The sequence below is a fragment of the Mus musculus genome, chromosome 11 (genome assembly GCF_000001635.26).
Source record: "Mus musculus strain C57BL/6J chromosome 11, GRCm38.p6 C57BL/6J".
In the NCBI taxonomy this organism is placed as follows: Eukaryota; Metazoa; Chordata; class Mammalia; order Rodentia; family Muridae; genus Mus; species Mus musculus.
In genome coordinates this window covers 119,957,839-119,977,411 of record NC_000077.6, presented here as the reverse complement: position 1 = coordinate 119,977,411, position 19,573 = coordinate 119,957,839, and the positions used below count along the sequence as shown (strand labels likewise).

At 50.5% G+C, this 19,573-nt stretch overlaps 1 protein-coding gene across 7 annotated transcripts in view; it reads right to left on the bottom strand.

The window, feature by feature from the left end:
* Baiap2 (brain-specific angiogenesis inhibitor 1-associated protein 2) overlaps window positions 1-19,573 on the bottom strand; it is a 66,867-nt gene that overhangs the window by 29,371 nt on the left and 17,923 nt on the right. For all 7 annotated transcript variants that reach the window (XM_006531966.4, XM_006531967.4, XM_006531968.4 and 4 more), the window contains exon 3: window positions 17,169-17,255. In XM_006531966.4, coding sequence (XP_006532029.1) covers window positions 17,169-17,255 — 87 coding nt within the window. The remainder of the gene's footprint in view (window positions 1-17,168; window positions 17,256-19,573) is intronic.

Genomic DNA, 19,573 nt, shown 5'->3' with positions numbered 1-19,573 from the left:
CAGACACAGAGCACAGTGTGTGGCTCAACTCAGAGCCCCCGCTGCGTAGCCTGTCCCCAGACCTTATGGGTATATACGGGGAGATGGGGGGAGGGGAGCACACTGAGACAAAGGCACAGAACAGGGTGTGTATGTGTCTGTGTGTGAGTGCACGCACGTGGAGTTCTGGGCTGGCTGCAAGCTGGTGCTGCGCAGGATCAGCCCACATGATGAAGTTTTAAACTGCATTTTACAAGCAGCTGCAGGAAGACATGTGCAGCGGAGCTTGGGCGTGCACAGCCGCAAGTACTAAACCCCTGGGGGGCCATGGCCACAGCATGCAGGAGAAGACTGGTACACCTACCCACCCTGAGCACCCCCTCTGCAGATGAGGGGACCTCTGGCCAGGGGCACTGACTTGTTCACTGGCCAGCAGGTGCCGAGGAGAGGTTGGGCCCTCGTGGCGGGCTCCATGGCCTCCCACCTTCTCCTTCTCTTGGAAGATCCTCCCAGGTGTACTGTGCTGACAGAAAAGCCTTACTTCATTTTATTTAAAAAAAGATATTAATTAATTAACTTATTTATTTTTGTTTTTTTTGAGACAGTGTTTCTTTGTGTAAAAGCCCAGCCTGTCCTGGAGCTCGCTTTATAGAGGCTGGCTTCGAACTTGGAGATCCGCCTGCCTAGGCTTCCCAAGTTCAGGGATTAAAGGTGTGTGCCATCACCACCTTACGGTTTTTATTTTTATTTATGGTGTTTGTGCACATGAGTGTAGGTACTCTTGGAGGCCAGAAGAGGTCGTCAGATCCCCTTAAGGAGAGTTATAGGCAGCTGTTTGCTGCTGACATGGGTGCCACCCAACCAAACTTGGGTCTTCTGTAACAACAGCATGCACTCTTAACCACTGAGCTGTCTCTCTAGCCCCAGGAAGAGGCTTTTAACCAGCCTCTGCCAGGGCCAAATCCACCCATACCCTGGGGACCTAGAGCTCTTAGGCCACAGCCCAGGTGGACCCTAAACTTGAAAAACCGGATCAGATTGGGAAAGAAGGCCCAGTGTGCCAGAGCAAACAGTGAATGAGGGAGGGTAAATCTTTGCAGACAGCTGCCACCTGATGAGCCTCTCCAGGGAGTGGAGTATCAACAGGGGTGACTGGCAGTAGGTGGCCCATCCCAGGGAGCTGACATGAGAGATCCTGGAGGGAGGGGCAGAAGCCCTAGGCACACCAAGGCAGTGAGTCAGCCTTAGCCCATCAGAGTGAAAAAAGCCTTAACTCAGGAGGGTGAGGATGGGGCTGGGACCAGGAGAGTTCCAGGCCCCAGAATATTTGGGAACTAATAGGAAGAGACCCTCCCCCACAAAGTACACGTGGGTCCCAGAGACAATATGTGACATTTGGGACAAAAGTATAAAAACACAGAGAAACATACCAGGAGACCACGCCCTCCTCAACTTCTACCAACTTACAGTGAGTCAAGTCGCTGAAAGGTCAGCCACCAGTGAGTCACACTGCATTTCACCCTAACGTCTCAGTTTTAAAGATTTCTGGTGCTATTAGTAACTTGGCTTCACATTTGGAGGGTTAGTGTGCAATTCGGTCCACGTGGAAATGTAACCCTTCTTGGGGGGAAGCACAGGGACTGAGGTACATTTACGATGTCCATCTGTGCTGCAGCAGAGGCTAGAGCCCCCCCCCCCCTCCTTTTTGTTTTTGTTTTGTTTGTTTTTCTGAGATAGGATCTCGAGTATTTCAGGCTAGCCTAAGGGTCAAACTCATTACATAGCTTTAGAGAGCCTTGAACTCCTGAGCCTCCTGCTTCTGCCTCCTGAGTACTGGGACCACAGGTGTGCACTACCACACCCAGCAGACTCCCTTTCCACACACAATACTCCATGGGTGGAGAGACCATGTACCTAGGCTGTTTGCCTGCTTTCTCTCGATGGCAAGTCATTTCCTTCACTGACATCTTCGGTTATTCTGGTGCATACTGCAGACCATCTCTCAGATATGTATATCTGAGAGCTGATATATCCAGTATATCCAGCTTTGTAGACTGATCAACTGTTGGATTCAGGACCTCCTATATATATATACACATACATACATACACACACACACACACACACACACACACACACACACACACACACACACACGTATATATAGTTCATTCTATACTTTCTGTTACTCTAAGCCCCAACTCCTGGTACCAACTTCTGTCCTCTGTAGTGTCACTATTGCTGTGATGAGGCATCATGCCCAAATGCAGTTCTGGGTTACTCTGGCTTACACTTCTACATCATCGAAGGAAGTCTAACCCTGAGTTCATTATCAAGTCAGGACAGAAACTAAAGCAAGCAGGAACCTGGAGGCAGGACTTGATGCAGAGGCCGTGGAGGAGTGTTACTTTTTGACTTGCTCTTCATAGCTTGGCCAGTCTGATTTCTTATAGAACCTTGACCATCACCACCCACAACGGGTTAGGCCCTCCCTTATCAATCCCTAATCTAAACAAACTGCTCCCCAGAACATTTCTCAATCAAGTACTCTCCTCTCAGATGACTATAACTTGTGCAGCACAACTGTTTGTGGGTTCGTGACAGCCTTAAGCACAACCTGAACACGACCAGCCTTCCTGGTGTACACTCTTTTTAACATTCTGTGTATGTGTGTTGGCTGAATGTATCTATATCTGTGCATCACATGTGTGCTGGTGCAGTGGAGGCCAGAACTGGCTGTTGAATCTACTAGAGCTGGAGTCGTGGATGGTTGTGAGTGGTTGTGGGTGCTGAGAACCAAACAAGGTCCCTTGGAAGAGCAGCCAGTGTTCCAAACCTCCAAGATAGTCCCACGTGAAGCTGGGCGCGGTGGCGCACGCCTTTAATCCCAGCACTTGGGAGGCAGAGGCAGGCGGATTTCTGAGTTCGAGGCCAGCCTGGTCTACAAAGTGAGCGCCAGGACAGCCAGGGCTACACAGAGAAACCCTGTCTCAAAAAAACCAAAAAAAAAAAAAAAAAAAAAAAGATAGTCCCACGTGGCAAGTGACCCAGTAATGACATGGTGAATGCACATAACTGTTACTGTTTTAAAAAGCTCTGGGAAGAAGAGAGCTGAGGGAGCAGCCACGCAGAGACAGATCTCAGGGGTCTCCATCTAAATCCATGTACTCACAACCATCCCAATGACACATGAGAGGGCCTGTGTGGATGTTCAAAAAAAGCCATGGAGGCTGGGAACATGAAAACAGGGGGCATACGAGGGAAGTGCAGCCATGGAGAAGGGGCAGGGCATGGGTTCTGGGGACGCCTGTGGCCTCCAAGGCAGAGGCCTCCAGCAGCAGCAGTGGGACCCGCCTTGCTGCTTCTCCCAGTTTTAAACCCAGCCTCAGTGCAGACCTCGCCTTCCACTTGAACTTGGCAAGCACCAGGAAGTCTCCTGGGACACAGAGTGCTGGCAGTGGGGACTCAACCATGCCATTGGCTACAACTGTGGGTGAATCCTGGGCAGGCTGGTTCTACAGCCACTCCCAGGGGCTGCCAGAAACTGTTGGGTCAACATGGTGGGAGGTTGCCTGGAGATCAAAAGTGGGATGCCATGGCTTTGTTGCTTCTTTTTTGTGTCTGAGGGAAGACAGGGCATACACTCTTCCCACCCCACCCTCTCTAGTCTATGGGAAAGTTGCAAATGCGGTTGGGTTCCAGACCCAGACAAGCAGCTGAGGTACATATTTAATATATATACCAAAGTGGACCTGGTCTCTAGGTTCTCCCAGCATCCTCAGCCCCTACCTGTAACAAAGCATATCCCACCCTCTATGCTGAACTTTCAAACCACGGCTGGGCTTCCTCTCACCTCCTGGCCCTTCACTATGTAATCAATCTCTCTCTCCCCACCCCCGCCCCCCCTTTCCCTCTCTCTCCCCCTCCCTCCCTCTCTCTCTCCTTCCCTCTCTCTCCCTCCCTCTCTCTTTCTCCCCCCTCTCTCCCTCTCTCTCTCCCCCCCCTTCCCTCCCTCCCCCCTCCCCTCCCCCCCTCTATGATGACTTCACTGACCTCCTCATGTGTGGTTGGTGAACTTGACAGAGAGCTGCTCTCAATAAATCTGCCTTTAACCGGGCAGTGGTGGCTTACACCTGTAATCCCAGCACTTGGGAGGCAGAGGCAGGTGGATTTCTGAATTCAAGGCCAGCCTGGTCTACATAGTGAGTTCCAGGCCAACCAGGGCTACACAGAGAAACCCTGTCTCGGAAAACAAAAACAAAAAAACCAAAAACAAACAAAAAAAAAAAAAACCAGAAACAAAAACAGGGGGCCGGAGAGATGGCTCAGCAGTTAAGAGCACTGACTGCTCTTCCGAAGGTCCTGAGTTCAAATCCCAGCAACCACATGGTAGTACACGACCATCTGTAATGAGATGTAATGAGATCTGATGCTCTCTTCTGGTGTGTCTGAAGACAGCTACAGTGTACTTACATATAATAAATAAATAACTCTTGAAAACAAACACAAAAACAAAATCAAACCAAAGCAAACAAAACAATCTGCCTTTATACTTTAATTTGGCTTGCATTGGCTCGTTGTGGGTGGAGATAACCTATCAGGCACAGTGACACTGCTCGCCTTCACATAGTTCTGAGTGCTCACGCTGGCCAACGTGCTCAGCTCGCTTCTTCTAATATGTTAAGTGTGTGTGCACATCTGTTTTCTGAGCCAATTGCTGACAGACACTATGACTCTGCTTCCAGCCCAGCATGTCCCTTTGTGTCTAGGAGCAGGAATGCCACATTGTGACAACTCTACCTGATGCTCAGTAAGGTTGCCACCAGTCCGCTTTACACCAACAGAGCACAGAAATGGCCATTTTGTAGCCCAGGGCCTCACTGAGGCTCACTCTGCTCTTGTTGGGCACACCTTCAGTTTTCTTCCTTGGGAAACAGCACTCGGTTTACTTGACCTCTGTGCCAAGCAAGCATGTGGGGCTGTGGGGAACAGTCCAACTTCCAGCACATCAGGGCCTGACCTCTCTGTAGTCGAGGAGTGGCCCCTAAATTGTATTTTTCACAGCAGCGGCACCTTAAAACACTCAGTCTCGGGCCAGTTAAACAGTTCGGCAGGTAAAGATGCTGGCTGCCGTCAAGCCTGACAAACTGAGTTTGATTCTGTACCATACGGTACAAGGAGATACAACTCTGGCAAGTTGTCCTCTGACACAACTCCATCACCACCATAAGCACAAATATAATTAAAAATATAATAAAATAATTAAAACATCCAGTCTTACTCCTCCCTCCCCCAGAAACTAGAGTGTTCTTATAATGTGCAGATGACAAGATGCTGAAGGGAAGAGAGAACCTGAGAGACTGAAGGTGGCAGAAAACTGGAGTGTAGACCTTGCCTGGGCTCAGTGCACTGAGCAGCCTCCTGCAGATATGCTGAGGCAGGAAAAGACCAGACTCCACCCAAGGCCCTTCAGGCCCCAGGTGAACCCCAGGTGAAGGGCCCCTGATCCAACATGGAGAGGATGACATTTTCATAGATCTGAGCTTGAAAGGGGGAACATCTGGCCAGTTAGATGGCTCTATGGGTAAAAGCACTTGCTACTCAGCACAGTGACCTAAGTTTAACCCCCAGAGCCCATATAGAGCTCCATTGCGGAAACGGGTGGCCTGCATAATAGACCTCAACTACAGGGTTCATAGGAAAGGGCTACAGCCCCTGACAGCAGGTGTCCAAGCAATGCCTGGTTGCCAGAGTTACTAGGACTAGGTCTCCCAACGCTGGGAAGGCCCAGCTGAGCAAGGGCTAAATGCTGCTTGTCCCCATTACTATAGGCACAGCATCCCCTGCTGAGAGCCGTTGCTCAGACAGCCCCATCTTCTGAGCAGCAAGGGTGAGCGAAGCATGAAAAAAATAAATAAGAGAAAAGAGCCCCCAGGGTCTCTGAGTAGTAGGTCCCTGGTGGTCTCCTCACAGAGACAGAGGGCGCACTGCCCTCTGAGATTCTTCCACCAGGTGCCAGGATGGGTGTGGTGGCAAACCTGCAGGGGTCCCAGCCAGACCCCAAGTCATGCTCATGCAGCCAAAGATCAGTGCATAGTCCTGTGTCCTAGATCTCAGTGGGTTCCCTGGGCATTTTGTGGAGAAGCCAGCTGGCAGGAATAAGGGTCCAGGAGAACTAAGTTTGCTTTACATACCATCAGGGACTCTGCTCCTGGACCCTCCAAAGTAAGAAAGGAAAACACACACACACACACACACACACACACACACACACACACACACCACCAGAGGTGCCAGTCAGTCAAACCCTTGCAGGTTCAGGAAACTGGATCCAGCGGCCACAGGACCCCATGTGAGCCCCAATTTTAAGCAGCATCTGAAGACCATCCCAGAAGGACACATTAATAAGCACAGCTGTAACGTGGCCACTGTGTTCTCTGCTGGAAGAGAGACAGGCTTCCCTCAGACCATGGGAGTGGCTGAAATGCTCCATATGCAAAGTCTTAGAGGGTGGCAGACAGGGACTGCTTCTCTGTAGTCAGCAGCCCAGGTGGAGTTGCAGGGTCTGGAGAGGAGGCACCTGCATCCCCTGTGTGATTGGAGATGCTATAGCTTCCTAGAGGTCAGTTTGCCCCCAGAGCACAGTAGGAGCCTAACAGTAGGAGCCCTGTGCTACTGGCTTGTCAACAGTGGGTGCTCGACTGCTGAGCACCCCAGTCATTCTGAGAGGAGGCAGAACTGCCATCCTCTCCGCAGTAGCAGAGGGGCTCTATGCCAAGGGGTCAGCTGCTCAAACCTGGCTGGAAGCACACATTACCTTCCAGAGCCTTCTGAAGCAAATATCCATAATGCTCAATTATTCTGGTGGCTTCTAGAGCGGAAAGGCACCTCTGAGAGCTAATTAGCATACGCCTGAACAAGGCCCGAATATAGAGCTCTCATTAGGTGAAGACAGACAGCTGAGGGGGCTGCCAGGGCACCGTGCTGTTAAAACCACCGGGAGGCAAGAGGGGCGGACAGGAGGTGAGACAGTCAAACCCTCCCTAACCTCCCCCCCTCCCCACTGGACAGTTACCAATCCTGCCTTCTCTCAGCTACTCTCCACACACTGGTTCCTCAGACGCTCTTCGCCCATCTATGGGAAAGCCAGAGTGGAATGCGGCCAAGGGGTGACCAAGAGAAAAATCAATGGCTGTGTTGCCATGGTGATAGCGGTAGACAGCAGAGCTTATAGTCATGTTGTTCTGAAACAGAACAAGTCCAAAAGCCACCTCAATGTCCATGTTGTGACAACAGTTGTACCATGGATACTAGGGACTCTGAGGAAAGTAGGGAGAGGCAGGGCCAAGTTCAGGCTGGCATCCAATGTCACCACTGTCCTGAGTCACTGACCACTATTTCCATCTTGCCTGCTCAGGTTCCTGGACCAGTGTCATCCAGGGGACTGCTCCTATCTGAGGATTTTCAGGCACCTTAGTCAGTTGTGGACCACATGTCTTCGAGTCATTGTACAGAGGCAGCTGCTGCACAGGTCCCACTGTGGCAAAGAGACAAAGATGTTGGGACAAGACCTAATGTCCTCCCCATATAGGTGAGCAGTCAGAATCTTCCGAGGGAACAGGCTCTCGGGGCCACTCCCTGCCCTTGTCCACTAGAGATCATCTCAGTGAGACCTGCTGGTCCTCAGTCCTGTCTGACTCTTCTTCTACCTGGTGTCTGTAAGGAGACTCAGGTCTGACTGGAGAAGGAAGTGACCATGTCCCCACTCCCATCCATGGCGCCTAAGCTCCTTTGGTAAAGCAAACTTGACCCTTTGTGTGAGAAGCCAAGCTCCTGCCCACAGTGGACACATAGAGTCCACTATCTTCTTTCTGGGTAAATTTACCCCTTAAAATCAGCCGATCCGAGGGAACAAGCATACCTCAAAGGCTGGTTAGCAATGTTGCTTTGTCAGCCTGGTACAGCATCAACTCTGAGTCCTGAGCAAGCGTCACAGGGTAGGAAGCCCGACAGGGACAGGCGCCCAGGCCATCAGCACTTTCACATGCTCAGCAGCACCAAGACCTCAGAACTCTAGTGTCTAAGCAGAAAGAAGTACTACTGATGTGGAAGACACCAGCAACTCGAGCCGAAGTCCATTCTGGGATCCAGCTACCCTGGGGATTTGACAAAAGTTCCAGCAGACAGACAGACGGGGGGTGAAAGGTGGATGGGCAGCTCAGAACCTTCCTGAGGGCTGCTGTCCCACAGACCAGCGCCTGTCTGATGACTGGGCTCCAGTCTGCCTTTCATCTCTTCAGCATTCACTGTCCTCTGACACTTCAGAGACGCGTCTAGCATTCCTAGACATTGTGTGGATGTGGGACTGTCTATGCCATACTCACTTCAGCTCGCAGGCTATCCAGGACATGTCTGAGCCCATTCTTCAGTGATACACTACTTTCATGAGACTCCAGGTCAGGAATCAAGTGTTTCCAATATAAAACTTATACCAAGGATGATGTAACACAAGCCCAGAGTTGTTAAAAGATTTCAGTTATTAAAAAGATAGGACCTGTTACTGTTAGTTAAAACTCGTTTTTAGATTTATTTTATATATACACAAGTGTTTTGTCTGCATGTGGATATGTGTACCAGTCAGGCCCACAGCTGGTTGTGAGCTAATATGGATTCTAGAAGCTGATCCCAGGTTAACTGCTTAGCCATCACTCCAGCCCATTTTTTAGTTTTTTCACACAGAATCTCATGTAGCCTTGGGCTATATAATCATACTGTCTGGGCTCCCCCAGTGCTGGGATCACAGGTTTGAGCCAAACCTGCTGCTTCCTCCTTTAGGACCGTTTTGTGGTTCATTTCTTTGATTTTGTTTTTGGGAGTACTTGAAACTAAGTCTCAAAGCCAAGTGATTTCAGGGGTCCCTGGTTTGAGGCCACCTCAACTTCCCTCCTGTATACATGCCAAAATGCACATGATCTAACCCCTGTGGCAACTGCTCTTTAGGGGACCAGCTACATAGATGCCTTTAATCTCAGACTTGGCTCTTGACTAGTCTTGCTACTGGACAAAAATCCTGTACTGTTTGCCACCTAGGGCTACTGGAAGACCCTCGGCCCTCTCTGTACCTTCCCATGTTTCTGACAGCATCCAGTAGCCCATCTCTCCTCATTGCAAAGGTCTGTTGGGAAGCATAGGTCCCCATTCTCTCAGCTGCTGTGGTCTGTATGCAGGTGCCTGATGTGTGTGCCCACATTCCTGATGACTATTGCCTTAGGGAAGCCCAGGGAAGGAGAGGCCTGCCCACAGAAGCTGTTGGCCACACCTGGAGTGACCCCATGTCAACTTTGACTGAAATGTGAGCATCTGGTGATGCAACAAAGGAATGGAGGATGTGGTAAATAGGCTTTGACCGGGAGCACATGACCGACCTACAGACCTACCTATGAGGCTCCTGGGGCTCCTGGAGCTATCCTGGCTCCAGGGTCTAGTTCTTATGACTTGGTCTTTATGCTCACTGGTATCCCTTTGGGACACTCAAAGGGAGCATGGTTTGAAAGAGCCAATGAACACCCCTGTCTGTTGCCACCCTGGGACTCAGGCAGAGCCAGCAGCGGTGAGCCACTGTCCTCACAGGCCGCAGGTTGAACTCTAAGCCTACAGTAGCTGTGCTGCTCCCTCACTGCCAAGAAATCGCTGGGAACCACCTGTTGAAAGGAGACCCCTACGGCCACCAGCCCTGTCTCTGTTACGCTTACTGATATTCCCACCACAGAGCAGACCTGGAGCTGAAGAACACAGACACCCGCTGTGTCTTCTCTGGCTGTCACTCGGCTGCTGCCCAGGTTTCAGCAAATCCAATTCAGACTGCTATTAATCTCTCCAGACAGAGCCTCAGTGAGGCCCCACAGAGCTCTCAGCAGGTGGCCAGGCCTGCCACACAGGAGACCTGGCCACCTGAGCCCACCCAGTTGGCAGCTCTAGAGCCTCAGCTGAGTCTAGCCTGGCAACTGCCCAGCGACTTCTACAGCGTAATTTTAGAGTAAAGCATGGGACCCTGGTTGGAGTCTAAGGGACCCCTGCGAGCCTCACTTTTTACTGTGGAGATAGAAGGGAGAACTAGGGGAGCTTGGTGCCTTTAGCTAGGAAGGGGGACACCACCCATGCCTGGCATTGTCAGGCCCTCTATTCCTTTATTGTCTCTATCCTGAGCAAGCAGCTAGCCCAGTCAGGCTCCTCTATAATGTTCAGTGGACATAGCTCCCTGTGAGGGGGTTTCATTAAGACCTTCAAACAGTGCCTATCAGCATTTAGCAGTCTCTAAGATGGAGCCTGCACTGTTAGGGTCTGACAACTGGAGACACATCTGAACAGTTGCTGTCATGTTCCCAAAAGAGAGGTTGGGGTCATAGCCTCTTCTCTGAGATGGAAGGTGGACACACACAAAAACGCCCTGACCAAGTGAGAATGGGCTCTGCCTGACCTAAGAGGAGAAGGACATGGCTAGACCATCTTACAGCCTCACAAGAAATACCGGTGCCCAACGACCTGGCACCTTCAAAACTACCTAGGCCAATAGGTGCCACTAGGGGCAGCTTGAAGGCCTCTCAGGGTTGAAAGTCTACAGCCCCCTATGTCCCAGAGACCTGGGTGCCTGGGGCCACCCAGTGTGACTGGCTCGGTGAGCCTGATACTGGCAGGAGAGCAACTGATGCTGCAGCTCCAGGCCAGCCTGGACCACTGGAGAAACTCCTCAGTTCAGGCAGGACATGGCCGGTCACACCTCGCTTGGAGACTCCATGCCTGAAGCCAGGCTGACTGACTGACTGTGAGGCAGGGCTGCAGTCGCCTGTGTATGAGCATCCCTACTCGCAGACTGGGAACAGCACAGAGCACCTGCTCATTCCCTTGGAGCCTTGTGAGGCTTAGCAGACAGCAGAGCCCCAGCTGAGGCCTGGGGCTCTCAGCAAGTACACACAAGTCCCTGTGATCACAAACAAGTGTGCTGCAGGTCCTGGCAGGTACAAAGCAGCCCTTTAAAGGAAAGAGTACTGAAGAAGCCTCCAGAGACAGGCAAGGGTTGAAAAGAACAGTCGGTTCCATGGGCAGCCCTGACCACAGCCTTGTGCAAACACGAAACACATCCCTGCTGAGGACTTGGGACATGGACTGCATCGGTGGATCCTGACCACATGAAGGGAATGAGAGTCCTTCTCAGTCAAGGTGACCTTGCTCACTGCAGTGGCTGTTTAGCTTCAGACCTCACACCTTCCCAAGTCCACAGGATGACCAAGGACAGGCCACGGGCAGCTAAGTGACCCTTGTTGAGTCCAGAAGAGAACACCTGAGCACCTGCCACCTGCTCATGTGTGCACACCCCACCATGGACATCCAAACTCTGTTCCCTTCCTCCCTGTCTCAGATTTAGCCCAGTTCTATACACCCAGCCATCTTGGACTGCAGAGCTGCAGGTGGTTGTCCAACAGGCTGGTGTACAGCCCACTGAGGAAGTGCACAAGGGACAGCCCAGCTTCTGTTGAGACAGGCTGGACAGGTGCTTTCCTCTGACAAGTGTGAGAGCTATATCCATGGTGGGCACCCTAAGGCCCAGCAACAAGGTATGCTGTGGCTTTGCCCTGCTCTGTGTCCTCCATGCCAGCCCCAGAGCTGCCAGCTGCCAGTTATGGAACAGAGAGAGATGCTCAGGCAAAGTCGGAAAGGTAAGAGCCTCTGTGGGGACCAGTGAGTGCACACAGCAGAGCTCCAGTCTCTGAGCTCCACCTGCTCAGCATCAGGTCACCATCCAGGGCTCCTTGAGCACGGGAACAGTGCACAGAGCCTCCACAAATCCATGAACAGCCTGGAGCTCATGTCTGGCTGGATACCCACATCATTCTAGTCAGCCCCAGTAACAAATAACCCAGGAAAGCAGAAGCAGTGCCCAAATGCACAGATCACAAAGTGATCTCTGTGCACAGGGCTTCCCTGCCCAGTGACAACGACTGCCAGTTGTTTCTGGCACTAGGGAATACTCTGACACAGACAGAAGCAGGGGATCCAGAGGTAGGAGGCAACCACAGACTAACAAGTGGGTGGCTACCGGCAGGGGCATCAGACGGGCTGTGTGACGATGCAGAGCTCAAAGCTGCCCTCTGTCCCTGACTAACCAGCCGGCTGTATCAAAGTAAAGCTCTGACAGACAGGCTGCAGACTTTCTCACGGTTGGGAGATGAGAGGATGGTCCCTGCGTGAGCCTGCAGGCTCAGGCCCTTCCCTGGCTGTGAGGCCAGAGTCTGCAGTACAGAAAGACTGAAGATCAAAGGCTGGCACTGCCGGGGCCATTCACTTACTCCAAAAGAAAGAAAAGGAACAAAGACGAGTCTCTAGGGGATCATTTGAAGCAAGGTGACTCCCTGGGCATTCACTGTCCAGCAGCAGGGAGGTACTCTCTGCAGAGACCCGAATGGGTGCTGGTGGCTGCTGCCTGTCATCTTCACAAGGATGAGGAGGAAGTACAGGGTCCTACGCAACCTTAACAATGCTGTCTCTCCAGTGGGCAGAGCGGGAGCCAAGGGCAGCTTTGCATGCCATCATCCTATGTGGGAAAGCACTGGGGGTGGGGGTGGGGGTGGGGGTGGGGGGAGAGGTAAGGCAGAAAAAGAAGGGAGGAAGGAGGGAATTAGCCAGGTTAGGTCTACTAACCTGTATGCTTGACAGCCAACACCTGCTCTGTGCAGCCAGGGCCCTAAACTAGAAAGGCCAGGAAAAAGGCCCATAGTAAAAGGGAGAGCTTATAGGCCCTACTCAGCTGGGTGTCAAGATCTGACCATGTAAGTCAGGTATGATGCTGCATGCCTGTGGCCTAGCTATTTCCCCGGTTGAAAAGGGAGGATGGAGCTCTTGGGACCCAGAGCTAGCCCAAGACCAGACTAGACATTACAGCATAACCATGCCTCAAATAAGAAAGAGCAGTCCCTGAAAACAGCTGATTAGGAAGCAATAGAGGCTGATAGGCTGATCTGGATAGCGTCTCCACTGTGGGGCAGGCCAGAGACTTCTTTACCTTGGGAGGGGTTACATGCCCTCAGGGCTCTAAGGTTCCTCAGTGAGAACCTTACAAATCTAGACCAGCTTATCTTGGACATGCTGACCAAGTGATCAGAAATGAGCGAAGTTACAGACAGGAGGAGGAGAAAACCAAATAGTTTTTAAAATAGACTACAAATAAGGTCATCTCCTGATGATTTGGTCTGACTTACCAGACACAACATGCAAAAGCACAACATATATGCACTTGATAGCACAGTCTATAAATATGTAAGAGACACAGTCAGGAAGAGCTGCCACTCTGGGTACTAGGAAGCAAGCAAGCCCTGTTCCACAGTGGCTGCTGTCAAAGGCCATGGAGTCTTGGAGCATTTATCTTCTAAAGGGCTCAGTCTCACATCTCCTACAAACCAGCTTGCTCACAACAGCAAAGCCCACTGGGAATAACTCAAGTATAACCAAGAGAAAACCAGAGAACAGATGGTTAATTACGTGTTTATGGAATATTCTACAGCAGTGAAAATGAATGCACCCACTGCTGGCGACAGTACAGATGGGTCCAGGGCAGAAGAACAGCAGGTCACACATATCAATCTTCCGGTAGCTGACACTTGTGGCATAAGGGTTATTCCAAGGCCCTGGTTATCCACAGCTCCGCTTCTCTCTTCGGCTCGCCACCCTGCTCTGGATTATGAACATTCCTGCTCCTCTCCTCCACCCTACCCAGTATCTCCCTTCACCTCTTCACCTAGGATGCCTGACCATGCAGATCACAGACCACCCCACCACAGAGGCTGCCACCAACCCCAGCCTCACCCTAGATGCAGCCAGGTAACTTCAGAGCATCCAGAATGGTTTTAATAGCTTACAAGGAGGGAAGACCAAGAACACAGAATAAAATGAATATGGTACTAAATTCAGCAATACTACTCGGTGTTAAAAGTGACAGATGATGCTTTCAAACACTAACAAAGATCCTTCCTGAATTCACCAGCCAAGCTAGCCCGAGACAGGAAAATATCAAATTCACTTCCCATTTCTCTGCTTGGAACCTTACAGGAGAAACAAGATTTCCCCAAGAGAGTAACCCAGGAACAAAACAGACAGGCTTCCAAGAGACCAGGGGCTCCACCTGAGAAGGAAGAAGCCAGGTGACCAGGAGGAGACTGGAGGGACAATGGGTTCTAAGAGGGAGGAAGAAGAAACAAATGGGCAGAGAACCCAGGGAATGAACAAAAATGATTCCAAGAGCAGTCAGTGGTTTGGGAACAAATCAATTAACATCAAACGAGAATTAGAAGGGCTATAATGTATTCCAGAGAAAAGCTGTTATAATAAGAATCATGACCAGAGTCATAATAAAAATCAATAAGCTTCCAAACTAAAGTCAACAATTAAATTCAAAATTAAAATTAAACTGTTCTTCCTCCTAAAAACACCACTAGGCCAAGCCTGTTAGTGCATCCCTGTAATGCCAGCTCTTGAGAGGTGCAGGTAGTTCAAGGCACGTTCCATACATAGTAAGGCACATATACATAGTACATCCATACACATGGACAAAAAAGAGAAGATGCATGAGACTCGAGTTTCATCCGTAGCATCAGGGAAAAAAAAAATCACAAAATGAAAGGCCAGGCCGGCCAGATAACTCAGCAAGCCCCATGTCACTAAGCTTAGCAAACTGTTAGCTTGTTCCCAGTGACACATGTGGTAGGAGACATTGCCTCCTAGAAATAGTTCTCGGACAATCACACTTGCTCAACCCAAATATGGAAGTATAATAATCTTTTAAAAAATATTTATTTTTGTTTTTCTTCAAGACAGGATTTACTCTGTGTAGCCCTGGCTGTACTGAAATGCACTTTGTAGACCAGGCTGGCCTCAAACTCTCTGAAACCTGCCTGCTTCTGTCTCCCAACTGCTGGGATTAAAGGTGCGTGCCACCATGCCTGGTTTACATTTTACTAAAGGTAAGTGACAACTAAGCTACCATGCCTGGTTTACATTTTACTAAAGGTAAGTGACAACTAAGCACGTGAAAAGATGTTGAACATCATTAATTAAATAAATGTGAATTTGGAAATAACCCCAACCAGGAGCAGCTCACAGGTGAGGGTATACTGAGCTGTGCCACCCGACAGACAGTACGACATGGCCTAAAAGAGGGGCCAGGCGATGGAGCCTACGGAGCCCCTGGTAGCACCACATTTACATAGACCTTCGATTGATGGCACAGAGAGCTGATGAGTGGTTACCTGAGGGTGGGACAAGGATAGGGGGAGGCCTGACTATGGAAGGAATGGACAGGCTCACCATCGTACACACAGGAAACTCCTCACACATTATACTCTAATATCTGCAGCTGATGCTTCATTCCCCAATAAGGCCGTGAAATCAAGCCATCTCAAAGGATTATGGATCTCAGCTGGGAAGAGGACATTTACTACTCTCATAAAACAAAACCTTCAAAACTGTGTATTGATTTTAACAAAGATTTTAATAGTTGTATTGAGTAAGGTAAGAGGATGGCATCAGAAAGCAGACTCCATCCTAAGAATTCCTTAGCATAAAGTTAAAAAGAAGAGACAGCATGAACCTGCCTTCCAGACTCTTGGAAGCCAACAGCACATGGAAGGGAGCAGCTGACTGAGCGGGAGCCGTGGGCAGGGAGGGGGTGGGTAACAGGGCTGACTTATTTTTAAAGCAAAGCAGTGCTGCTTTAATACAGACTCCAACCGTTTGCTCTAACAACTCCACTCCCAGGTATTTGCCCAAGAGAAATGAAATGTAAGCCCACACCAGTACTTCACACTCCTGCTCAAGGCAGCAGTATTCACAGCAATCAGAGCAGAAGCCACTCCAATGTCCACTGGCAGATGAACTGGCCAGGTGTGGTGACACTTGGCTGTAATTGCAACACTAAAGAGAAAAGTTGGAGCTAGATAAAGAGAATGGGAAGAAACTCACAATAGACAAAGCAAGCCCAGTGAATCCTTCACTTTCAGTGGTGAAACGCACACCAACAAGCCTACTGGTGAGAGAAAAAGACCTGCGTCTTTGCCTGCAAGCCATGGTACAAAGGAGACAAGTCTGAGAACCAGAATTAGCATATGCATAAAGAAATTCAGTTCTAACCAGGGGTGGTGACACTGGTCTTTAATCCCAGCACTAGGGAGACACTGGCAAGTGTATCTCTGTGTGTTCCAGACCAGCCTGGTCTACAGAGCTAGTTACAAAATAGCCAGGACTAGACAGAGAAACCCTGACTTCTTGTTAGTTTAGGGGAGCTACTGGTTCCCAAACCCCACTGCCTGGGTTTCTCAGAACATCTTTCTGCTTCCTTCTGAGCACATCTACCCGGGGACCACATCCTGGAATGGTCCCCAAAGGGAGGCATCTATGGCTAAGGCCAGATGCAGAAGTCTGTCCTCAGTGCTCATGGCTAGTGAAACCAGCCCGAGAGCTGCAGATAAACAAAGGGCTGCACGCCACAGCCTACCTCATAGCCCAACATCCCTGTGAGGGACAGGAGACCTCAACCACATAGCACCCACATCTTGGCTCAGGAAAACCAAGAAAAGCTAGGTTCCTCTAAAGCCCAGCTTGCAACATCAGCTCAGAGGAGCCCATGTAAAACATAGGCGGCATAAGAATAAAGACCACTTGGGAAGTCTACGTTCCAGCGTCTCCTAAGTGTCCTGTATTATGGAGTGTGTGTGTGTGTGTGTGTGTATGTGTGTGTGTGTGTGTGTGCACCCTCCAGAGTGTACTTGTTTTCATGCCAGGAATGACTCAGTATGTTAGTGATCACTTTAGTCCAACTTCCACATAGGCCCTTTATATCTGCCACTTAAGTGTAGGTCCCAATGTCCTTAAATGTAGCTTTGCCTGTGTCTGTTTGTGCCCAGCCATGCTCTTCAAGGGAGACAGCCCACTAGGGTGAGCTCCAAGCAATAGCCCAAGGTTGCATGGTACATTCCACTTTCAATACAGAGTGCCCCTAATCAGCTCTACCATTTTAAAACTACTTTTCTTATTTAACAGATAAAGCTTGGTCTTCATTCCAACACCCAGCACTCCAGACCAGCCTGGGTATATCCAACAATTCTGGGGGGTCTCTAGGTCCTCTTCCCAGGCAAGGGTCTTACCAAGTTCCTTAGAGCCCTGGCTCTCGCTGGCCAGCTCCCCCATCTTTACCAGAGCATCGAAATAGCCTTTGGCAGCGAAGGTGACACCTGAGGGGAGAGGAGAGAGTAGTTACTTTCTGCACAGAAACCCAGGAACACTCTACTGCCCACAAGGATGGCAGTGGAGCCCACCCCCCACCTAGGCCTGGACAAGCTCAAGGAGTGCTCCAGCTTCATCACCTCTGTGGACATCACTGTTTCTTGTTGATAATCTTATTCCACTGCTATCACGAGGGTTCCTTTTACTTGTGAGAACACAGTGTACTGTGCAGGTCCAGAGCTATTCAAGTCAAACTGCAGAGCATGGCGCCCTGTCATGTGCTGTTCAACGAGGGGGAGGGAGTGCAGCTTTAAGTGTACTACACCAAACAAAGCGCCTACAGACCCTGAGCAGGATCAAGGCAGATCTGAAAGGCAGGAGGCCACTGCTTTATCCAAAGATTCCAAGCCAAATGAGTCTATGTCTTCAGTCTCAGAATAGCAGGTGCCACTGTCCAAAGCAGGCTAAAGGCATTATATCCCCATTGCAGTAGCCAGAGGGGCTTTTGGGTATCAGAGGCACAGGTGACCTGGGTGTGGAAGGCTCAGCACCTGCCTCTTCCTCCCACCAGCCCGGTGGCTGCTGCTGACAGAATGAGCATACAGCCACCAGGTTCTTGGAGTACCTGGCACACTCCTTCATCAGAGGAAGGCCCCACCTACCTATCCTTCAGACTGCCAAACAAAGAGGACAGAAGAGGCAGCCTGATCTGGAGAACAGGGCCATGGGAAGCAGCCACCAGTGGTGCCACTACACGCTCTAATTTGTTTTCTACAGAACTCCGTCAGAGACTTGTAAGCAGGCACTCTATCAAAATTTATATGGTTTTCAATTAAGTGCACACAATTTGTTCTATGGTACAAGACCATGTCCTGGGGGACTGAGGAGTTTCTGCTGCGTAGGAGGGTGGGCTTCTTAAAACACACGAAAGTAAAAAACCACAGGAACCCAAGTTGGGCACTTGGAGGCTGAAGGCTGAGGTAGTGCGGGGAGCCTGCGAGGCTAAGGTAGCCCAGACAATCAGAGAAAACAGGAAGAGGAAACAACCATCCAGCCTGTCCACACAGCCTGGACAGCCATGTGAGAACACAAGGGAGAGCCGGAAGGGTCTGGAAGGAAATCCGTGCCTGAGCATCAAGGAACTGGCAGGGAACATCAAAGAGGAGCAGACTGCGAGTCGCCTCCATCATACCCACAGAGAAGGTGAGACCACACCTCAGATTCAGGCCACCAGGACACAGAAGTCTACTGAGGGAAGAGAGCCACACCAGGGTGGAGGCTCCTCATGGTTAGGTCACCAAGCACCCACACAGAATGGTTTTGGAAGGGGACATCACTGGTGTGGAGTGTGTCAGCCTCTTTCCTACTTTTCATAGCCATACAAGCCTTCCAATTTCACCAGTCCTGAGAATCAGACCAGAGACAGCTGGTTTCATTCAGGACCCAGAAAGCTCTTTACTGGGAGAACTGGAGCATCATTGAGGGGGCGGGGATAGCAGGGTGGCTTAGGGGACAGGACAGAGACTCATTATTGGTCTCCACACTACACTTCTGCTTCCTGGGACTTCTTCCAGGAGGTTACAACCAGACAGAAAAGCTGAGGGCAAGCCAGGTATCAGAGCAGGGGACCAAGGGCTCGTTGTGGTTGCAAATGTTAGTAATCTTGAGAGGCTGAGGCAGGAGGATAGCAGAGAGTATGAAGCCAATATGAGCTAAACAGTAAGATTACCTCAAAAACACCCCACAAGCAAAATAAATGACAAAGCAGGAGGGGAGCAGATACCTCCTCCCCCGGCGGAGCCCCTTCCAGCACCAGTGGGGCTACAGCTGCTCATGGCTGCACTCAGCTTCCACACGGGTGCTGGGGATTAGAACCCAGGTCCTCATGCTTGAGTGGCAAGCATGTGACTGAGCCATCTCCTCAGCCACACATGGCCACTTCTTTTGTGGATATGGAGGAGTGTGCATTGCTGTGTACATGGGGAAGAGAGGGGAAAATGTCAGGTGTCCTGTTCTGCCACTATTTGTCTCAGTCCCTTGAGACAAGGGCTCACACGGAACCTGGAGCTTGCTAGTTTTTCAGCCAGGCTGGCTGGCTGGCTGGCAAGTCCCTCCTTTGCTATGCACACCTTGCTACAGTTACAAGTATATGTGGCTGCATCTGGGACTTGCTTGAAAGCTAGGAAATTGTGCTCCCGTGGTAAGCACCTTACCAGTAGACTGAGCTACTTCCCCAGCCCTTGCGGCCACTTCTTTAAGCAACCTGAGAACTCACAGCCTGGGATCGTCGGATGGCATGAAGACCCTCTAAGTTGGCTTCTTCCAC